Source organism: Schistocerca nitens, chromosome 2 (genome assembly GCF_023898315.1).
Source record: "Schistocerca nitens isolate TAMUIC-IGC-003100 chromosome 2, iqSchNite1.1, whole genome shotgun sequence".
Lineage (NCBI taxonomy): Eukaryota > Metazoa > Arthropoda > Insecta > Orthoptera > Acrididae > Schistocerca > Schistocerca nitens.
In genome coordinates, this window is record NC_064615.1 from 640,926,439 (window position 1) to 640,944,218 (window position 17,780).

The window sequence follows — 17,780 nt, forward strand, 5'->3', positions numbered from 1 at the left end:
ATATTGTGAAAATGGATTGTCTCCTTCCTGATGTCTCGGGCTCCCTCTTTGTGGACGATTTTGCGATCTACTACAGCTCTCAACGGACCAGCCTTCTTGAACGACGTCTCCAAGGATGTCTCGATCGCCTCCACTCTTGGAGCATCGAAACCGGCTTCCGTTTTTCTCCCAGTAAGACCGTTTGTGTTAATTTTTGGTGACGTACGGAGTTTCTTCCACCCTCCTTACATCTAGGACCTGTCAACCTTCCGTTTTCAGAAGTCGCTAAATTCTTGGGTCTTATGTTTGACAGAAAACTGTGCTGGTCCTCCCACGTTTCCTATCTTTCGGCTCGCTGTCTGCGATCCCTCAACACCCTCCGTGTCCTGAATGGTACCTCCTGGGGAGCGGACCGAGTGGTCCTTCTCCGCCTCTATCGCGCCTTAGTGCGCTCGAAATTGGACTATGGAAGCATAGTCTACTCCTCTGCTCGGTCGTCTATTCTTCGGCGTCTCGACTCTATCCACCACCGTGGATTACGTTTAGTGTCTGGAGCTTTTTACACCAACCCTGTGGAAAGCCCTTATGCTGAGACTGCTGAACCTCCGCTGTCAAATCGGCGAGCAGTCCTTCTGAGTCGTTATGCTAGCCATCTGTCTTCCATGCCTGCTAATCCAGCCCATGACATTTTTTTCGACGCCTCCTTTGATGTAGGGTATGCAGGCCGCCCCTCCTCCCTAGTACCACCGGGAGTCCGCTTCCGTCAACTGCTCCATTCTCTTTCCTTCCGCTTTCCTAAAACCTTCTTGACAACTTGGGGTACAGCACCGCCTTGGCTCCGTCCCCCGATCTGCCTGCTCCGTGACCTTTGTCGATTTCCCAAGGATGGTACCCCTTCACTTGTTTATCGTCGGGCATTTGCTGCTCTATGTGCACAAATGACGTAAGCCACATTTATTTACACCGATGTCCCGAAAACATCATTAGGTGTAGGGAGTGCCTATATTGTTGGCGACACCCCAAATCACTTTCGGCTTCCCGACCAGTGTTCGGTTTATACTGCGGAGATTTACGCTGTTCTCCGGGCTGTCCACTACATCCACCGCCATCAGCGGATACAGTACGTTATCTGCTCAGATTCTCTCAGCTCTCTCCTCAATCTCCAAGCTATTTCCCCTGTGCACCCTCTGGTCCACCGGATTCAGCACTGTCTGCGCTTGCTCCACCTGGGGGGCGTCTCGGTGGCGTTCTTCTGGCTCCCGGGACACGTTGGTATCTGTGGAAATGAGGCGGCCGATATAGCAGCCAAGGTTGCCGTCTCTCTTCTTCGGCCAGCTATTCAATCGATTCCCTTCGCCGATCTACGGAGCGCTTTATGTCGTCCTGTTGGTTTTTTATGGCACGCACATTGGTCGACCCTTCCCCATAATAAATTGCGGGACGTGAAAGCTCTTCCTTGTGCTTGGATCTCTTCCTCCCGAACGCGTCGTCGGGAGGAGGTAATTTTAACTAGACTCCGGATAGGGCACTGTCTTTTTAGGCATCGACATCTTTTAAGCGGCGATCCTCCCCCACTCTGTCCCCACTGCTCTCAGCTGTGGACGGTAAGACACCTTTTAATTGAGTGCCCCTATTTTACTCCGTTACGCGCCCGTCTACAGCTGTCGCCTGATATATCGTCCATTTTAGCAGACGACACGCGCTCGGCCGATCGCGTTCTCGAGTTTATTAGTGCCAGTGAAATGACGTCAGTCATTTGAAGGTTTTTTTTTTTGGGGACAACCAACCCCTTTCTGTAGTGGATTTTTAAGCCTTCCTTCTGCTTTTAGTTTCTCCAATTTTATGACTTTCGTTCCCATTGCTGCTGGTTTCCATTTTCGGTTTTTTACTGTTTCCTAAGTCACGGACCGGGCGCTAATGACCATAGCAGTTTTGCGCGATAAAACTAAAACAAACAAAAAAAAATCTCTCATCGCTCAATCCACTGCGGAGTGAAAATTCATTCTGGAAACAATAACCTAGGCTATGGCTAAACCATTTCTCAAAAATCCTTTCTCCTGGAAGTGCTAGTCTCACGTTATAAAGCAGAACGTTTGGAAAGCAGGGGAGAGGTACCGGAGGAAGTAAAGCTGCGAGGACAGGTCGTCAGTAGTTCCCGTATAACTGAGTCGCTAGAGCGTTCCCACGAAAAGGCAATGTCCTGGGCTCGAGTCTCGGTCCAGCACACAGTTTTAAGCTGCCAGGAAGTTTCACGGTTGTTTTGGTTGCCTTTGGTTTTCGGAAAGCGTTCGACACTGTAGCATATCGTTGACTACTAACCGAGATACGATCATAGTCAGTACCTAACAGCTATGCCATTGCATATGAGAACATTGGATTAATGGGACCACATACGTTATGCTGGATGTCGAATGTTCTACAGAAACTAAATTAATGATAGGAGTCTCCGAAGAAAACATAGTGGGACCGATAATGTTCTCAGTACACATAAACGAATTATCAGACAGGGCCAGCAGCACTATCATATTGACGCTGATGACGCTGTTGCTACAGGGAATTTTCGGCATTGAATCTTCGTAGGGAAATGCAGAAATATATGTACAAAATTTCCCCTTGCTATATCGAATGGCAGCTCTCTTTAAATCTGTAGAAATACAATATAACTGATACAAGACAGAGCAGGGCAGCTCGTGCAAAATTTCAGCAATGTGCTACAATAATTTTATAATTAATAGTTTAACGCTCTGAGGAATAAAATAAAATGAAGTAAAAAATTATGGTAGATGCGGGGATCAAACCCGACCCAATTAAGTGCCAGTTAGTGCACTGGACCACTACGCCACGGCACCCAGGCCTCAGCTACTGCTATAAAATTCCTCATACTCTATGAGTAAACAGATTGTGTTTCACTGTGTTGTCGTGACTTAATATTGTTGTTTTATTAGCTTTACATGATGCACTAATATCAAGTACGTCGTTTATATGTTTATGATTCCCTCTACCATTTCTTTTGGTTAATGGCTTGATATGTCTGAGACCTTCCCCCCCCCCCCCCCCCTCGTCCCTACCCTTGTATCACACACACCACTGTTCTCCAATAATAAATATGGAAAGCAGGAAAGTGCATTTCAAACATTACAACTGCAGATCCAAATCTTTTCATACACTCCCCTACTAAAATTCCTTGTGTAGCATCACCTACAGCCTTTGGACGTACAAGGATAGTAATGGTAACTACATTGAATATTATTAACTTCATGTACATAAACTGAACTGTTCAAATATATTTAAATTTTATAATTAATCGTTTAACATTGCGAGGAATAAAATAAAATGGAAAGAAATTGATGGTAGTTGGAGGAATTGAACCCAAATCCACAAAGTACCAGTCAGTTCACTAACTTTGGTCCCAAGTGATCGGAAATGCCTCGAATGTGGCAGGACGATCACCCACACTGTTTTTAATGTCGCCAACCAACACAACATTTTGTCGTTAGTGTCGATAAACTTATTTGTGTGGATTATTTTTCGTTATTGCAACACAGCACATCTGCAATATCCAAAAGACACGCCTTTACGAATTCGCTCCCAGAAAAAGGCTTTAATTATTTGGCAGTTTTGCTGTTTATTATAAAACTAGCTTTATCCGAATGATCCTCCCGTGTCCTCCGTTTGGCAAACATTTGCTGTTGCTTGTCCAAATTGGAAAACAATATTTTAACATTGTCTTCCGGTAACAGCCCTGTCGTTGGGCAACGCGTTTCGTAGAAAAGTGCGTTTTTATATTATTATAGTCTTTCACGTCAGATAGTGGTTCACAACACAACAAACAAACAGGTTCATCTTTGTACATGATAAAGATATAATCCTCCTTCCATTTCTCCTGGTTTTGGCGACATTCAGCTGCATCTACTTTTCTCATCTGAATGCGTTTGAACTCAGTAAGGAACTTAACACGTGAAATGACAACAGATACCTAGTTTGTTCACCAAGTTATGGCCTCTGCTGCCGTTATTCAGATCAGCACGTTTCGCGTGCAGTCACCTGTTACCAACGTTTGTCATCTACTAATGTGATAGCACAGATGTAGACAGAAAGCAGTAAACGACGAGTGTGTGTGTGTGTGTGTGTGTGTGTGTGTGTGTTGTCAGCACTCATACAGAGGTGAAAATACTTCTCCCCGCACCCGTGTAAGGTAGTGAGCGGTTTCCCCCACTCTACGGTCATGGCCCATAACTTCGCACTCATAGTGGAGGGATGTTTCTCTTTGTCGTTAAAATCCAGTGGCGGTTAACGGCCCTGCACATGCGCTGAATAAGCAGAACTTTCACCGGTCTGCGTCATGAGCTGGAAACCCGAAGCGAGTCGAGCCGATCGTCGGAGAAGATATCCGAATATGCGTACCGGGTGGAATTTTTTTCGCGGGCCGCACTGAAACCAGTCGCGGGCCGGATGCGGCTCACGCACCACCGGCTGCCCGCCCGTGGTTTAAACGATTAACACCCTATATCTTACACAGTACCAAACAAAAACTGTGTCTACTTCATTTTTAGATTTTTTCTTACATATGTTCAGTGATCATACTTTTTCGTAAGCAACAGCGTCATCAGCGAACAGTCTGAAAATGCTACTAGTTCCATTTGACAGGTTGCAAAGAGTAAGAGCAGTCATAGCATGCTTTCTTAGGTCACAACCGACTCTTCCCCTTTACTTCTCGAATGTACTGCGTTCTTTCCGTGAAGTATTGTTCGTATAAGTCAAGTACGCAGGGAAGGTGCTTCGTATAGTCTGATGTTTTGTAAGTGTCGGCAATGCAATTAACAGTTGTGCACATTTTTAGCAGCTAGGAAGACGGAATCTACTGAACTCCAGCGTCCACGATTAGCAATGTTGTGTGTGTATGAAGAGAGCAAGTAGTGTTTCACAAGAGCGATACATTCGTGCTGAGTTACGGAGGGAATCTCTCCTTTTTCAAGGAATGTAACTACATTCGCTCTTGGATTTTTGTTCAGGATCGTGCTACATACACTTGCTAGACATTTTGATTGCGAGCTTGGTCAGAACGTGATGCGCTCGACATTTTCGAAAAGGCTACCAGCTGCAGTGGGTCTCCTCGTCGGGCGGGGGGGGGGGGGGTGTCCTTGCCAGACGGAAGGGGCGTTTGATTCGATCCGTATGTCGTGCTCCGCTGAGCCCACACAATGAACTTGTTTCAGGCAGCGTCATAGAGCGCGAGCATTGCTCGCGGGGGGAACCGTCGTGGAACAAGGAGCCCTTGTATTTCGTAGGCCGGCGATCTCGTCTGAATATGGACGCTGTGCTGTTAGCCAAACCGCGCAGGCACCGGTTCTGCTCACTTTGCCAGCGAGTTTTGGGTTTAAATGCAGCAATAAAACGAATGGGGCACCACGCGGAAGTGAAAAGAGGAGAATAAGACAAACCCCGACGGCAGAACTGCAATAACGAATCAAAACTCTAGGTGTAAAAATGTCACATAAATATGCAAGCCGAAAGCTTCGTTGTTTAGTATCCAAGTTATCTGCAAGTGTGCGGCGAACAATGTGATAGTGCTGCTGATCCCGTCTTTACCACGAACAAAATTTGTCAGTCGTCGTGAGTAACGACCGCCTACTTACTCGTATTTTGTTTCCTCCAAACATTTTGTTTGTTCTATACGGAAATCATTCCTAGTTCACAATCAGTCTAGCAGATCTGTTATGGTGGACCTCTTTCCATCTACTGGACATGATAAATAAATTGAGAACCCATTGACAAGTCTTCGAAACACAGACTTGGTGCAAGTCAAAGACTTGTACGCAACGCGACTATAGGACAGTGTGTTCGATTTCCTTCTGCACATCACAGAGACACTAAAAAGGAACCGTATTAATCCTAGATTAAGAATGACTGATTTTCTATATGGGGAACGGTAGTACCCCAGAATACTTATATAATCCCAGGTGGAGTATCATCAGTTTACGGATGGGCACAATCTCTATATGTACGTACTAATGGAAAGAAAGTCAGCGGTACTGAACCTGGCTGGCCGATTAGAATTCGCTGAGCACTTAATTGTGAGGTGTCCTTAAAGTGACAGAGACTGCAGTCATGTTAAGGCAACGCTCAGTGCTTAATCAAACGTTAAACAGCCTATCCAGACAAGAAGTAAGCAAGTTCGGTTCCAGTAATATCGCGATTAAGAGTCACGTGATTGACTTACATAAGGGGAATATGGACACGAGGCTACAATGAACATAAAGGTGAAGGTAAAATTGCGAACCCTAAGTGCTGTGATGATAGTACAAATAGCCTGTGTTTGAAATGATGTGATCCAAGGGCGAGGGCGACAAGATGTTAGTGAATGCGTGGCAGTTTTAACCACAAGCAGTAAACGTTTGGAACGCTTCTGTTTGATAACGTGTTGTGCTGGGTGAGCAACGATTAAAGTATGTACACTAAACGGTGGACGAAATTTTGTGTGTAGCGTAGGAAATAGCTGGACAGGACTAAGAGGTGCTAATGCAACAGCGAAGCTTTCGTCTTAAATTCTAATTTTTATATGACATTTTTACGCCTAGAGTTTTGATTTGTTATTGAAGTCCTGGCCTTGAGGTTGGTCTTACTTCTCCTCTTTTCACATCCGCGTAGTTCTCCATTCGTTTTATTACTGCATTTAACAAAGAACTCTGTGGCAAAGCAAGCAGAACTGATGCCTGTGCAGTTTTGCTGACAGCCCTAGTTTTCCATGTGCTGAGTCACGCATGAAATACAACACAGAATTCTGTTCTGATGTAATAATTTACTAGAATTACTTTGAAGATGAATATGGCTAAGGGCAGGTCCGGTTTCGATGAAAATTCCTCCGTGAAGCAGATGCTTCAGAATGGAAGACAATGAACCTTTGTTTGGCACCTACTTCTTACTCGAAGGTTACATAAAAGTATTTCACGGGATCATAAGAATCAAGCTCTGAAAAACTGCTGACGAAAGTCTCTGGTATCTCACGGGAGATCTGAAGAAACTGTACAAGATTCATTCATACATAAGTGAGAGATTGGCGTAAGTTATTTAGAAAATCGTTAACAGGGGTGACTGCTAACTAGGGTTGGGATATCGAATAGCAATATAAAATATCGATATATCGCAATCAACGACACAATGATTTTAATCGTTCTTTGTTCAGCCAGTATATCGGTAACATCGATATTTTGTGGCAATATAATCGGGTAACATTATTATTTTCATTGCCATATAACTCACAGTAGAGAAAACTCCATTCTATTTTCTTGTCAAAATTGAAATATTTACGGCCTAAGAACGATATCTTCAGTTCTTCACTTTGAAGTTTATAAAGAAATTTTGAATGTTGTAACTGTGTATTTTCATAACTTCCTCTCAATCCAAAGTAATGCTGGCAGTAATACTGAAAATGTGAAAAAAAAATCTCTAGATACTGAAAACTTATCCAGAATTGACAGTGTTTTTACGAATACCACCCTCAGAACGGTTAGGAAATAACCCATTCGCAATCTGGAAGGAAGTATGCTAACAAATTAATTTTTTTAGTTCTTTAAAATATAAGTTTTTGGAACTGCTAATATTTTCATTTCTGTTACCTGTATTTTGAGTGATTTTTTCTATTTTTCATATTTTTTCTTTTTTCTAAGATTTTTCTGTTTATTTGTATGTCAACGATGTTTCATCAGTTCTGTCTTCCTGTAAATCCTTTGTGTAATCATAACGTAAACACAAGGTCTCAGCTATTTAGTATGCTGACAGTGCAACAAGAACATTGGCAAACTTCTTTGCTGTTGCTGCTGTCCGCCTCTGGAACAAACTGCCCTACACTCTTCGCACAGTTCGAAGCCCTGCTACTTTTACGAAAAGATTGATGAAATTTCTCATGTCATCCTCATATCGTTTCCAAGATCGACGCATATGACCAGCTTTCCCTTTGTCAAAAAGTAAAGCCAATGTTTCTGTCTTCTCCCAGATATGCTTCTTTTCTTTTCCGTTCTCAATAAGTCACGGTACCTTCTTCACTCTTATATTGTTTAACTTTGAGTTGTCACATTCATCTTTGCGTCCCTCTTCCAACACTTCTCCATGTCCAATGATGATAGCACTCATAATTCAAAACCTAAATCATTTTAATGTTTAACTATTGTTGTATTTACCACGTACGAATGTAAACTGTGTGCACGTTTACCTAAATATTGTAATTTTTATTTTTCTAAATCTAGTATAACATGCTAACTGTAATACACTCAATATAAAATATATAGAATTTATAGTAATTAAAGGAATTCAAAGAAAATTAAAGAATGATGACAAATATTTCACTCAAAACAATACAACCGACGAATGATATTATATGATTCAGCTGATGGTGCTTTTCTGAAAACGGGCCAAGACTAAGACGAAACTGGATATTTTAATAAAACAGCCATTTCGATCTATAGTGTTTGTTTCTCTGATTTTATATAGCTTAAGATCGCTGTTTCCAAAAAGGTTACCAAAAGTTTTATATGCTTTCTGTGGTGTCACCGCCAGACACCACACTTGCTAGGTGGTAGCCTTTAAATCGGCCGCGGTCCGTTAGTATAGTCGGACCCGCGTGTCGCCACTACCAGTGATTGCAGACCGAGCGCCGCCACACGGCAGGTCTAGTGTAGAGAGACTCCCTAGCACTCGCCCCAGTTGTACAGCGGACTTTGCTAGCGATGGTTCACTGACTACATACGCTCTCATTTGCAGAGACGACAGTTTAGCATAGCCTTCAGCTACGTCATTTGCTACGACCTAGCAAGGCGCCATATTCAGTTACTATTCTGAATAGATAATATTGTGAATCATGTACTGTCAAGAGCGACGTTCGTCATTAATGGATTAAAGTTAAGTATCAAACTATTAACGTCCGCTTTCTGAATTCTAATTCTTTGTCATGTTCCAGACCTCACGTCAGTATAATTCTTCCCTCCTCACGCCAGCCTGCGTGAGCTAAAACGCGTGCATTTCGGCCTCCTCTAGTAACACGGTGTTGGCTCTTCTGCCAACACAACACTTTCTGTTCACGGCACCTCAAAAACAGAATTATGAGTGATGAGTGCAAACCAGTGGGAAGAGAGAGACAGGGCCTCAATAAATTTAAATAAGAAGACAATTGTTCATTTATTTAAACACAAATTTGTAGAGTAGTTCCAACTATTAACCATATGAAAGCAACCAAAACGTATATTTAATGCCAGTAGTACGAAAAACATTGTGCTTCGGTTTTAGATATACGCTTTCTATTCGCTTCTCTTTGACATAAGACACATTATTTGTCTCTAAAAATTGGCAGTCCTACTGATCCTTAATTGTAACCTAGAAGGTCGAAAAAGTATATAAATAAAATTACTCAAACCCAGAAACTGAGTCAGAACATCCATATGACTAACGTAACTGTCGGAGACTTGTCTTGGTTGTCTCACATTAAGTGAAACCAGTCACATCAGAAGACTGAGAGAAGACATTCATATAGGTGACATGGCCGCGGATAGTAGTTTCATTCAGTTGTTTCATTCGATTGAGAAAACCGACTGAAAGGACAACAACGGACTAGCCAGTCAGTTGTTGAAACCAGTCGGTTGTCCCATCACTACATTCTACACTTCCAATCTTTAAAGAAGAAAGCCGGCCGGTGTGGCCGAGCGGTTCTAGGCGCTACAGTTTGGAACCGCGCGACCGCTACGGTCGCAGGTTCGAATCCTGCCTCGGGCATGGGTGTGTGTGATGTCATTAGGTTACTTAGGTTTAAGTAGTTCTAAGTTCTAGGGAACTGATGACCTCAGAAGTTAAGTCCCATAGTGCTCAGAACCATTTTTTCTAAAGTAGCAAAATAAAACAATCAAGTTTAACAGAATCTGAAATAGCAAACAACTGCCTTAATAAGATGATATATGTGCCAGCGCCAAATATGAGGAAGAATGGTGGGGGTCTGTTATCAAGAATGAAGGTAGGCACTTAATCTCGAATATAGGACTTCTTCGTTTAGGTGTAGATGTGAAATTAAGGGGTATGCAAAGGCAGTCAGCATCTGCAGCCTAAATGAATTGATCTTGAAACCGAAATTTTAAAGTGTACATGGTGAATGATGAATTTTTGCCACATAAGATCTGAAGGGATCAGGATACAGACCATTACAAAAAGAGCGCCCAACGAGAAGACTGACACGCTAAGAGCAGTCAATTAGGTCGTAACAGATGTGAAAGCCTAATGCTTGAAGCCGTTGTTGATACAAAGTTACGTATCAAACCTTACGTACATTAATGGTGTGAAAAAAAGCAGGAAAAGGCTTTAGAAGAAATAGAAACGGGCCGCGGCTTAGAATACTTCACTTAAACTCGTTACTAGAAGGAAATAATGAAGACAAAAGAAGTGATAGTTCACACACACACACACACACAGTGCTTTGGCTTCTACAAGGAGTGTGCATTCTCGCGTGGTTGGCGAGCGAGATTCGAACCTCGTACCGCGTCTGAGATCCATGTTGTCCATCTCGGTGTTGTGGATGACGTGCAGCTTCTTCTGGAACTCGCGGGTGAGCTTCTTCCGCACGTAGTCCGCCTCGATCTCCTGCTTGGTGCGCGGGATCCGAAACCGGATGCAGCAGCACAGCATCACCACTGCAACAGGGAAAGCTCTGGGGTAGCGTACAGCAGGGCACCACTGACCTAGAGCAAAATTCTCCCCTCTGCCCTGTCTAACATTAGAAATTAACTAGTCACTTCTATGGAAACATTAAGTCAGCATCAGCAGATTTCCCGAGCAAACCTTCTCTGCTGAAAATGGCGTGATGTCTACTCAATGAACCCTCTTTGTAGGTAAAGTTTTCCACATGCTGAAGCGGCAGAATAACTTTGACGAAGCTCAAACATAGTACATTAACTTTCTGTCTACAACTGAGATAATTAGCGTGTAAAATTCTCCAATTATTACAAGAAAACTGCAGTATATTAGAAATAATATTCAATTTACAAGATAATATTCCTACCACCTCATTCTCACGTAATAACGACAGATACAGGGTGTTTCAAAAATGACCGGTATATTTGAAACGGCAATAAAAACTAAACGAGCAGCGATAGAAATACACCGTTTGTTGCAATATGCTTGGGACAACAGTACATTTTCAGGCAGACAAACTTTCGAAATTACAGTAGTTACAATTTTCAACAACAGATGGCGCTGCGGTCTGGGAAATTCTATAGTACGATATTTTCCACATATCCACCATGCGTAGCAATAATATGGCGTAGTCTCTGAATGAAATTACCCGAAACCTTTGACAACGTGTCTGGCGGAATGGCTTCACATGCAGATGAGATGTACTGCTTCAGCTGTTCAATTGTTTCTGGATTCTGGCGGTACACCTGGTCTTTCAAGTGTCCCCACAGAAAGAAGTCACAGGGGTTCATGTCTGGCGAATAGGGAGGCCAATCCACGCCTCCTCCTGTATGTTTCGGATAGCCCAAAGCAATCACACGATCATCGAAATATTCATTCAGGAAATTAAAGACGTCGGCCGTGCGATGTGGCCGGGCAACATCTTGCATAAACCACGAGGTGTTCGCAGTGTCGTCTAAGGCAGTTTGTACCGCCGCAAATTCACGAAGAATGTCCAGATAGCGTGATGCAGTAATCGTTTCGGATCTGAAAAATGGGCCAATGATTCCTTTGGAAGACATGGCGGCCCAGACCAGTACTTTTTGAGGATTAAGGGACGATGGGACTGCAACATGGGGCTTTTCGGTTCCCCATATGCGCCAGTTCTGTTTATTGACGAGGCCGTCCAGGTAAAAATAAGCTTCGTCAGTAAACCAAATGCTGCCCACATGCATATCGCCGTCATCAATCCTGTGCACTACATCGTTAGCGAATGTCTCTCGTGCAGCAATGGTAGCGGCGCTGAGGGGTTGCCGCATTTGAATTTTGTATGGATAGAGGTGTAAACTCTGGCGCATGAGACGATACGTGGACGTTGGCGTCATTTGGACCGCAGCTGCAACACGGCGAACGGAAACCCGAGGCCGCTGTTGGATCACCTGCTGCACTAGCTGCGCGTTGCCCTCTGTGGTTGCCGTACGCGGTCGCCCTACCTTTCCAGCACGTTCATCCGTCACGTTCCCAGTCCGTTGAAATTTTTCAAACAGATCCTTTATTGTATCGCTTTTCGGTCCTTTGGTTACATTAAACCTCCGTTGAAAACTTCGTCTTGTTGCAACAACACTGTGTTCTAGGCGGTGGAATTCCAACACCAGAAAAATCCTCTGTTCTAAGGAATAAACCATGTTGTCTACAGCACACGTGCATGTTGTGAACAGCACACGCTTACAGCAGAAAGACGACGTACAGAATGGCGCACCCACAGACTGCGTTGTCTTCTATATCTTTCACATCACTTGCAGCGCCATCTGTTGTTGAAAATTGTAACTACTGTAATTTCGAAAGTTTGTCCGCCTGAAAATGTACTGTTGTCCCAAGCATATTGCAACAAACGGTGTATTTCTATCGCTGCTCGTTTAGTTTTTATTGCCGTTTCAAATATACCGGTCATTTTTGAAACACCCTGTAGATGACCCAAATCAGTAATCACACGGCACATAGCACAATCTTAAAATATTAAAATTTGTTTGCTGAATAATACTGAATTCGACTCCAGAGACACACTTAAGAAGCAACCAGATAATTTGTTGAGACAACTGAAATTTAATTTTTAATTTATGAAATATGTAGGACTTATGGAGATCTTAAAAGAAGAACTGAAATCGTGTGAAGAATGTCAAGAGCTAGTTCAGTATTTAGGGGACAAGGCAGTTCAGTTGGAGGGGACTGGACAAGTCTATAAGTGGCATCCCAGAAGAAGGTACAGTAGGTACTAGGAAGATAACTGCGAAGTAACGTCGGATAACAAATGGTTAAAATGGCTCTGAGCACTATTGGACTTAACATCTGAGGTCATCAGTCCCCTAGAACTTAGAACTACTTATATCTAACTAACCTAAGGACATCACACACATCCATGCCCGAGGCAGAACTCGAACCTGCGACCGTAGCGGTCGCGCGGTTACAGACTGAAGCGCCTGGAACCGCTCGGCTACACCGGCCGGCCGTCGGATAACAGAAAGAATACTTCCCTTGATCGACTAAAGAAGGTAATATAAAAAATGTTCAATTAAATGCAGAAATACGCCGGCCGGAGTGGCCGAGCGGTTCTAGGCGCTACAGTCTGGAACCGCGCGACCGCTATGGTCGCAGGTTCGAATCCTGCATCGGGCATGGATGTGTGTGATGTCCTTAGGTTAGTTAGGTTTAAGTACTTCTAAGTTTTAGGGGACTGATGACCACAGCAGTTAAGTCCCATAGTGCTCAGAGCCGTTTGAACCATTTGCAGAAATACAGAAATGTATCACTTAGGACTGCAATGAACAGGACTTGCAGAGAAGCGAAGATGGGACGGCTGAAGTAAAAATTCGAATAAATCTAAAAGGAATGGTCATCGGAAGCACTTATTCAGCAGACAGGAAAGTCAAAGCAATCTTCAATGAAATTAAAAGCGAAGTGCAACAGGAATTACACTGTTAAACACAGATAGGCGGAAAGCCTCTGCGAGGGAAGGAACTGTCTAAAGACATGGTAGAGGAGGAATGGAAAATCGATATAGAAGAGGCAGAGGATCCAGTATTAGGCTCAGGGTTTAACAGAGTGTTGGCAGATTTGCGATCAAGTAAGGTAGAATTCATAGATAACATTCCTTCGTAATGTCTGAAATCAATTGAGGAAATGGGAAACAAACCACTATTGAAGTTGGTTTAAAGAAACTATGGGTCTGCGGAAATTCAATCAGATTTTCAGAAAAATATCATTCACACAGTCCCGAAAATGCAATGGCACGTACGTGCGTGAACTATCGCACAGTCAGCTTAACAGCTCATTCGTCGAAGTTGCCGACAAGAATCATATACAGAAGCATGGAAGAGAAAACTGAAGATTTGTTAGATGTCTGTCTGAAAAAAAAAGGTGAAGGTATTAGAGAGGCAGTTCTACGTCGCGCTTGATGATGAAAGCAACACTTACAAATATTAAAACACGTTCATAAGGTTTGTCGACCTAGAACAAGCTACCGACATTGTAAAACGGTACAAGATATTCGAAGTTCTCAGAAAGTAGGTGTAAGCTATTGAGAAAACCGACTAGTATACAATGTAAACAAGCAACAAGAGGTAAAATCAGAATGGAAGACCAGACACGAAGCAGTGACGGAAATAAAGGCAAGGCTCAGGAGTGGGAATAAAATTCAAAGTGAAAGGATATCAGGGATAAAATTCGCTTATGGCAACGATATTCTCGGTGCAAGGGAGGAAGTAATGCAGAATCTATTGAGCAAGGAGGATATAAGAAGCAAACTAGCACGGGTAAAGAGGGCATTCCTTGCAAAAAGAAGTCTACTAGTACCAAACATTGGCCGTAATTTGACGAAGAAATTTCCAAGAATGCACTTGTCGAGCATAGAATTACACGGAAGTGAATCATGGAGTGTGGAAAAACCGAGAAAGAAGAGTATCAAGCGTTTGAGGTGTGCTGCCGTAGAAAGACGCTGAAAATTTGGTAGAATGGCAACGTAATAAATGTGAAGGTTCTCCGTAGATTCGGCGAGGAGGAAACTTTTGAAAGTCACTGACAAGAAGAAGGGACACGATGATACTCAAGGGCAGCCAGACGATATTTTATAGGAGGGGACGACTAGGACCTGGGGGTATGGAGTGTTTTACTATTTTGGAAGACATATGGCAACTTTTAAGTAGCCATAAAGAGGTTCAAATTCCGATACTGTCAAGAATTACGAAATATCGACTTTTAAGTCATTTCTTGAAACAGAAGCACTTAACTACACTGTATTTTTTTCCTTTCTCTGGCAGCTGGGAGGGGTGGAGGGAGGGGGGGGGGCTGCTTCCGGTCATGGGCGCCCGTGATGATGGGACATGTGTTCAGACATCGGGGACGAACCAGCATGGCACTAGAGGGAGTTGTAGAGCGTAAAACCGTAGTGGAAGGCAGAGATTGGAATATATCCAAAAAATAATTGAGATGCAAATGTTACTGTGAGATGAAGAGTTAGTCACAGGAGAGGAATTCGTGCCAGGCGGCTTCAAAACATTGTTGTGGACGCTTAAACAAAAAATTTTATGTTTCACTGACATTCACGCCTCCTATTGCTCAGAGACGATCAAAAGTTTTTGAATTGCTATTTTAAACTTTTTATAGTTGTTTGAAAGGAGGGTATAAGATGAACATCAACAAAAGCAAAACGAGGATAATGGAATGCAGTCGAATTAAGTCGGGTAATGCTGAGGGAATTAGATTAGGAAATGTGACACTTAAAGTAGTAAAGGAATTTTGCTATTTGGGGAGCAAAATAACTGATGGTGGTCGAAGTAGACAGGATATAAAATGTAGACTGGCAATGGCAAGGAAAGCGTTTCTGAAGAAGAGAAATGTGTTAACATAGAGTATTGATTTAGGTGTCAGGAAGTCGTTTCTGAAAGTGTTTGTATGGAGTGTAGCCATGTATGGAAGTGAAATATGGATGATAAATAGTTTAGACAACAAAAGAATAGAAGCTTTCGAAATGTGGTGCTACAGAAGAATGCTGAAGTAGACTGCAGTAGGTACTGGGAGATGAAGAAGCTGGCACAGGATAGAGTAGCATGGGCAGCTGCATCAAACCAGTCTCAGGACTGAAGACCACAACAACAACAACAGTTGTTTGAACTGAGACCATATAAATTTTTCTCAAATTACCGAGTGGATAATTATTGCTACTGTAACAAACACTGTGTATTTTCATATTTTCCTGCAATGTTAGCTAGTTTCGATACATTTCCACCGGTAATCAATCGTGTTACTTATCTTTTAGCCAATCAAATGAGTTGTTTACATGTTGTTAAGTGCTGAAGTTTGACAACCGCTAGGTGTGTGTCTTGCTGGTGTTTTAACGTTATTTTCTTTTTTTTATGCAAGTCTGTCACTGCAACGGTATTTGTGTGGTGATTCTTTTGACCGTTTTTAGTTTAACTCGAAGCAGACAGTGCGCGCGTTACAATGTTGCTATTAATGCATTTTGTTGTCTTGATTGCCCATGCTTGTCGAAGGAAGACAGAACTGTATGAAGTGATGCACCGAGAGCAGAGATTAGTACTTAAGAGTGAAACACAATTATTTTTGAATGTTTCGTTGTGGACTTTCTGGAAGAGAAATAAGTTCATTAGTCGCCCTTATAAAACAGGATACTGGTCTCTTTGAGGACTTTAGATCTGGTAAAAAGTTGTCACGCTAAAGTAAGTCTCGAATGTGAAGTGATATATCTGTACCTGCCGGTTGTATGGAAGCGGTTCTGAGGTACCAGTTATCGATACGTGCTGAAACACCCACATTAGTACGTCGTGTAGTAAGATAGTTGGACGTGGAGACGTGAGACCGTGGCAGAAAGCACTTATCATGTATGGAAGTCACCATGAACACGTTGGAAATGAAGATCCCCAAAAAAATGGTTCAAATGGCTCTGAGCACTATGGGACTCAACTGCTGAGGTCATAAGTCCCCTAGAACTTAGAACTACTTAAACCTAACTAACCTACGGACAACACACACATCCATGCCCGAGGCAGGATTCGAATCTGCAACCGTAGCGGTCGCGCGGTTCCAGACTGTAGCGCCAGAACCGCTCGGCCACCAGCGGCCGGCTGAAGATCCCCTATTTGTTGGTGTATCAGTCCGGACTGTCCAACAAGTCTTCCGCTCGGAGCCATGTAACACGTCGTAAGACCATGGATCGTAGAAAGATCCTAAGAGAAGAGATCGGAGGCGTGTTTCACGTCTTGTCACTCGGCGAATTAGGACAGGCGGGTAGAATGAGTGGCCGAGGTGATGAGAGTGGTCGCGCAGGATGAGGACTCACCGCACGCGAGGACGCCCGCGATGGCCATGAAGATGATCTGCCAGACGCGGAATCCGGCGGCCACCTCCTGCTCCAGCCACTCGTCCGTCGGCGTCACAGCCGTCGTCGTCGTCGACGCGGCCGCCTCAGCGGCGTCGCCGCAGCCCTGTTCAACCAAAACACCCGCTGTAGGAGCATTACCGAGACTCACTCTCTCCGGCCCATCTCCTCCGTTACCAGCACCCACAGCGAGCGTGTCGTAAAGCCGCATATCTGCCAAATTACCTTCGTTAAATTTAACATTAACATTCGAGATCGCAATAATATTTCATTATTAACCGATTTCGGCTTATGTACAAGCCACCTTCAGAATTTTAGGCCCTGCAAGGGTAGGAACAGCAAAGTTACAAACTGTGCTATTACACATGGCATTCAAATAAGATACAGAAAAGCTCAAGTATAAAATCACGGACAGTACAATTGTATATGGAGTTAAAAAATAGAGAAAGGTTATAGCGTTTACCCTTGTGGCTAGTACTGGCGGGTCATCGGATTTAACCCGTAGCTCCACAGCCATCAGTCAGAGTACGATCGTGGTATCACCAGAAATCCGACGAGCCGCCAGCACCAGTCACAGGGGTACACGCTATAACCTCTCTCTATTTTTTCTAACGACACATACAACAGTAATGTCCCTAATTTTATAGTATAGGTTTTTTGTATCTTATTTTAATGCCATATGTAATAGCACAGTTTGTAACTATGCTGTTCCTAACCTTGCAGGGCCACAAATTCTGAAGGTGGCTTGTACATAAGGCGAAAC

General features: G+C 43.3%; 1 protein-coding gene across 1 annotated transcript in view; it reads right to left on the reverse strand.

Annotated features, from left to right (window-relative positions):
• Positions 1-17,228, reverse strand: part of LOC126235222 (transmembrane inner ear expressed protein) — a 37,354-nt gene extending 20,126 nt beyond the window's left edge. The window contains exons 1-2 of the mRNA XM_049943953.1: positions 16,979-17,228; positions 10,494-10,646 (exon numbers count right to left, since the gene is read on the reverse strand). Of these exons, the coding sequence (XP_049799910.1) occupies positions 10,494-10,646; positions 16,979-17,228 (403 nt within the window). The remainder of the gene's footprint in view (positions 1-10,493; positions 10,647-16,978) is intronic.
• Between the last annotated feature and the right edge of the window lie 552 nt (positions 17,229-17,780).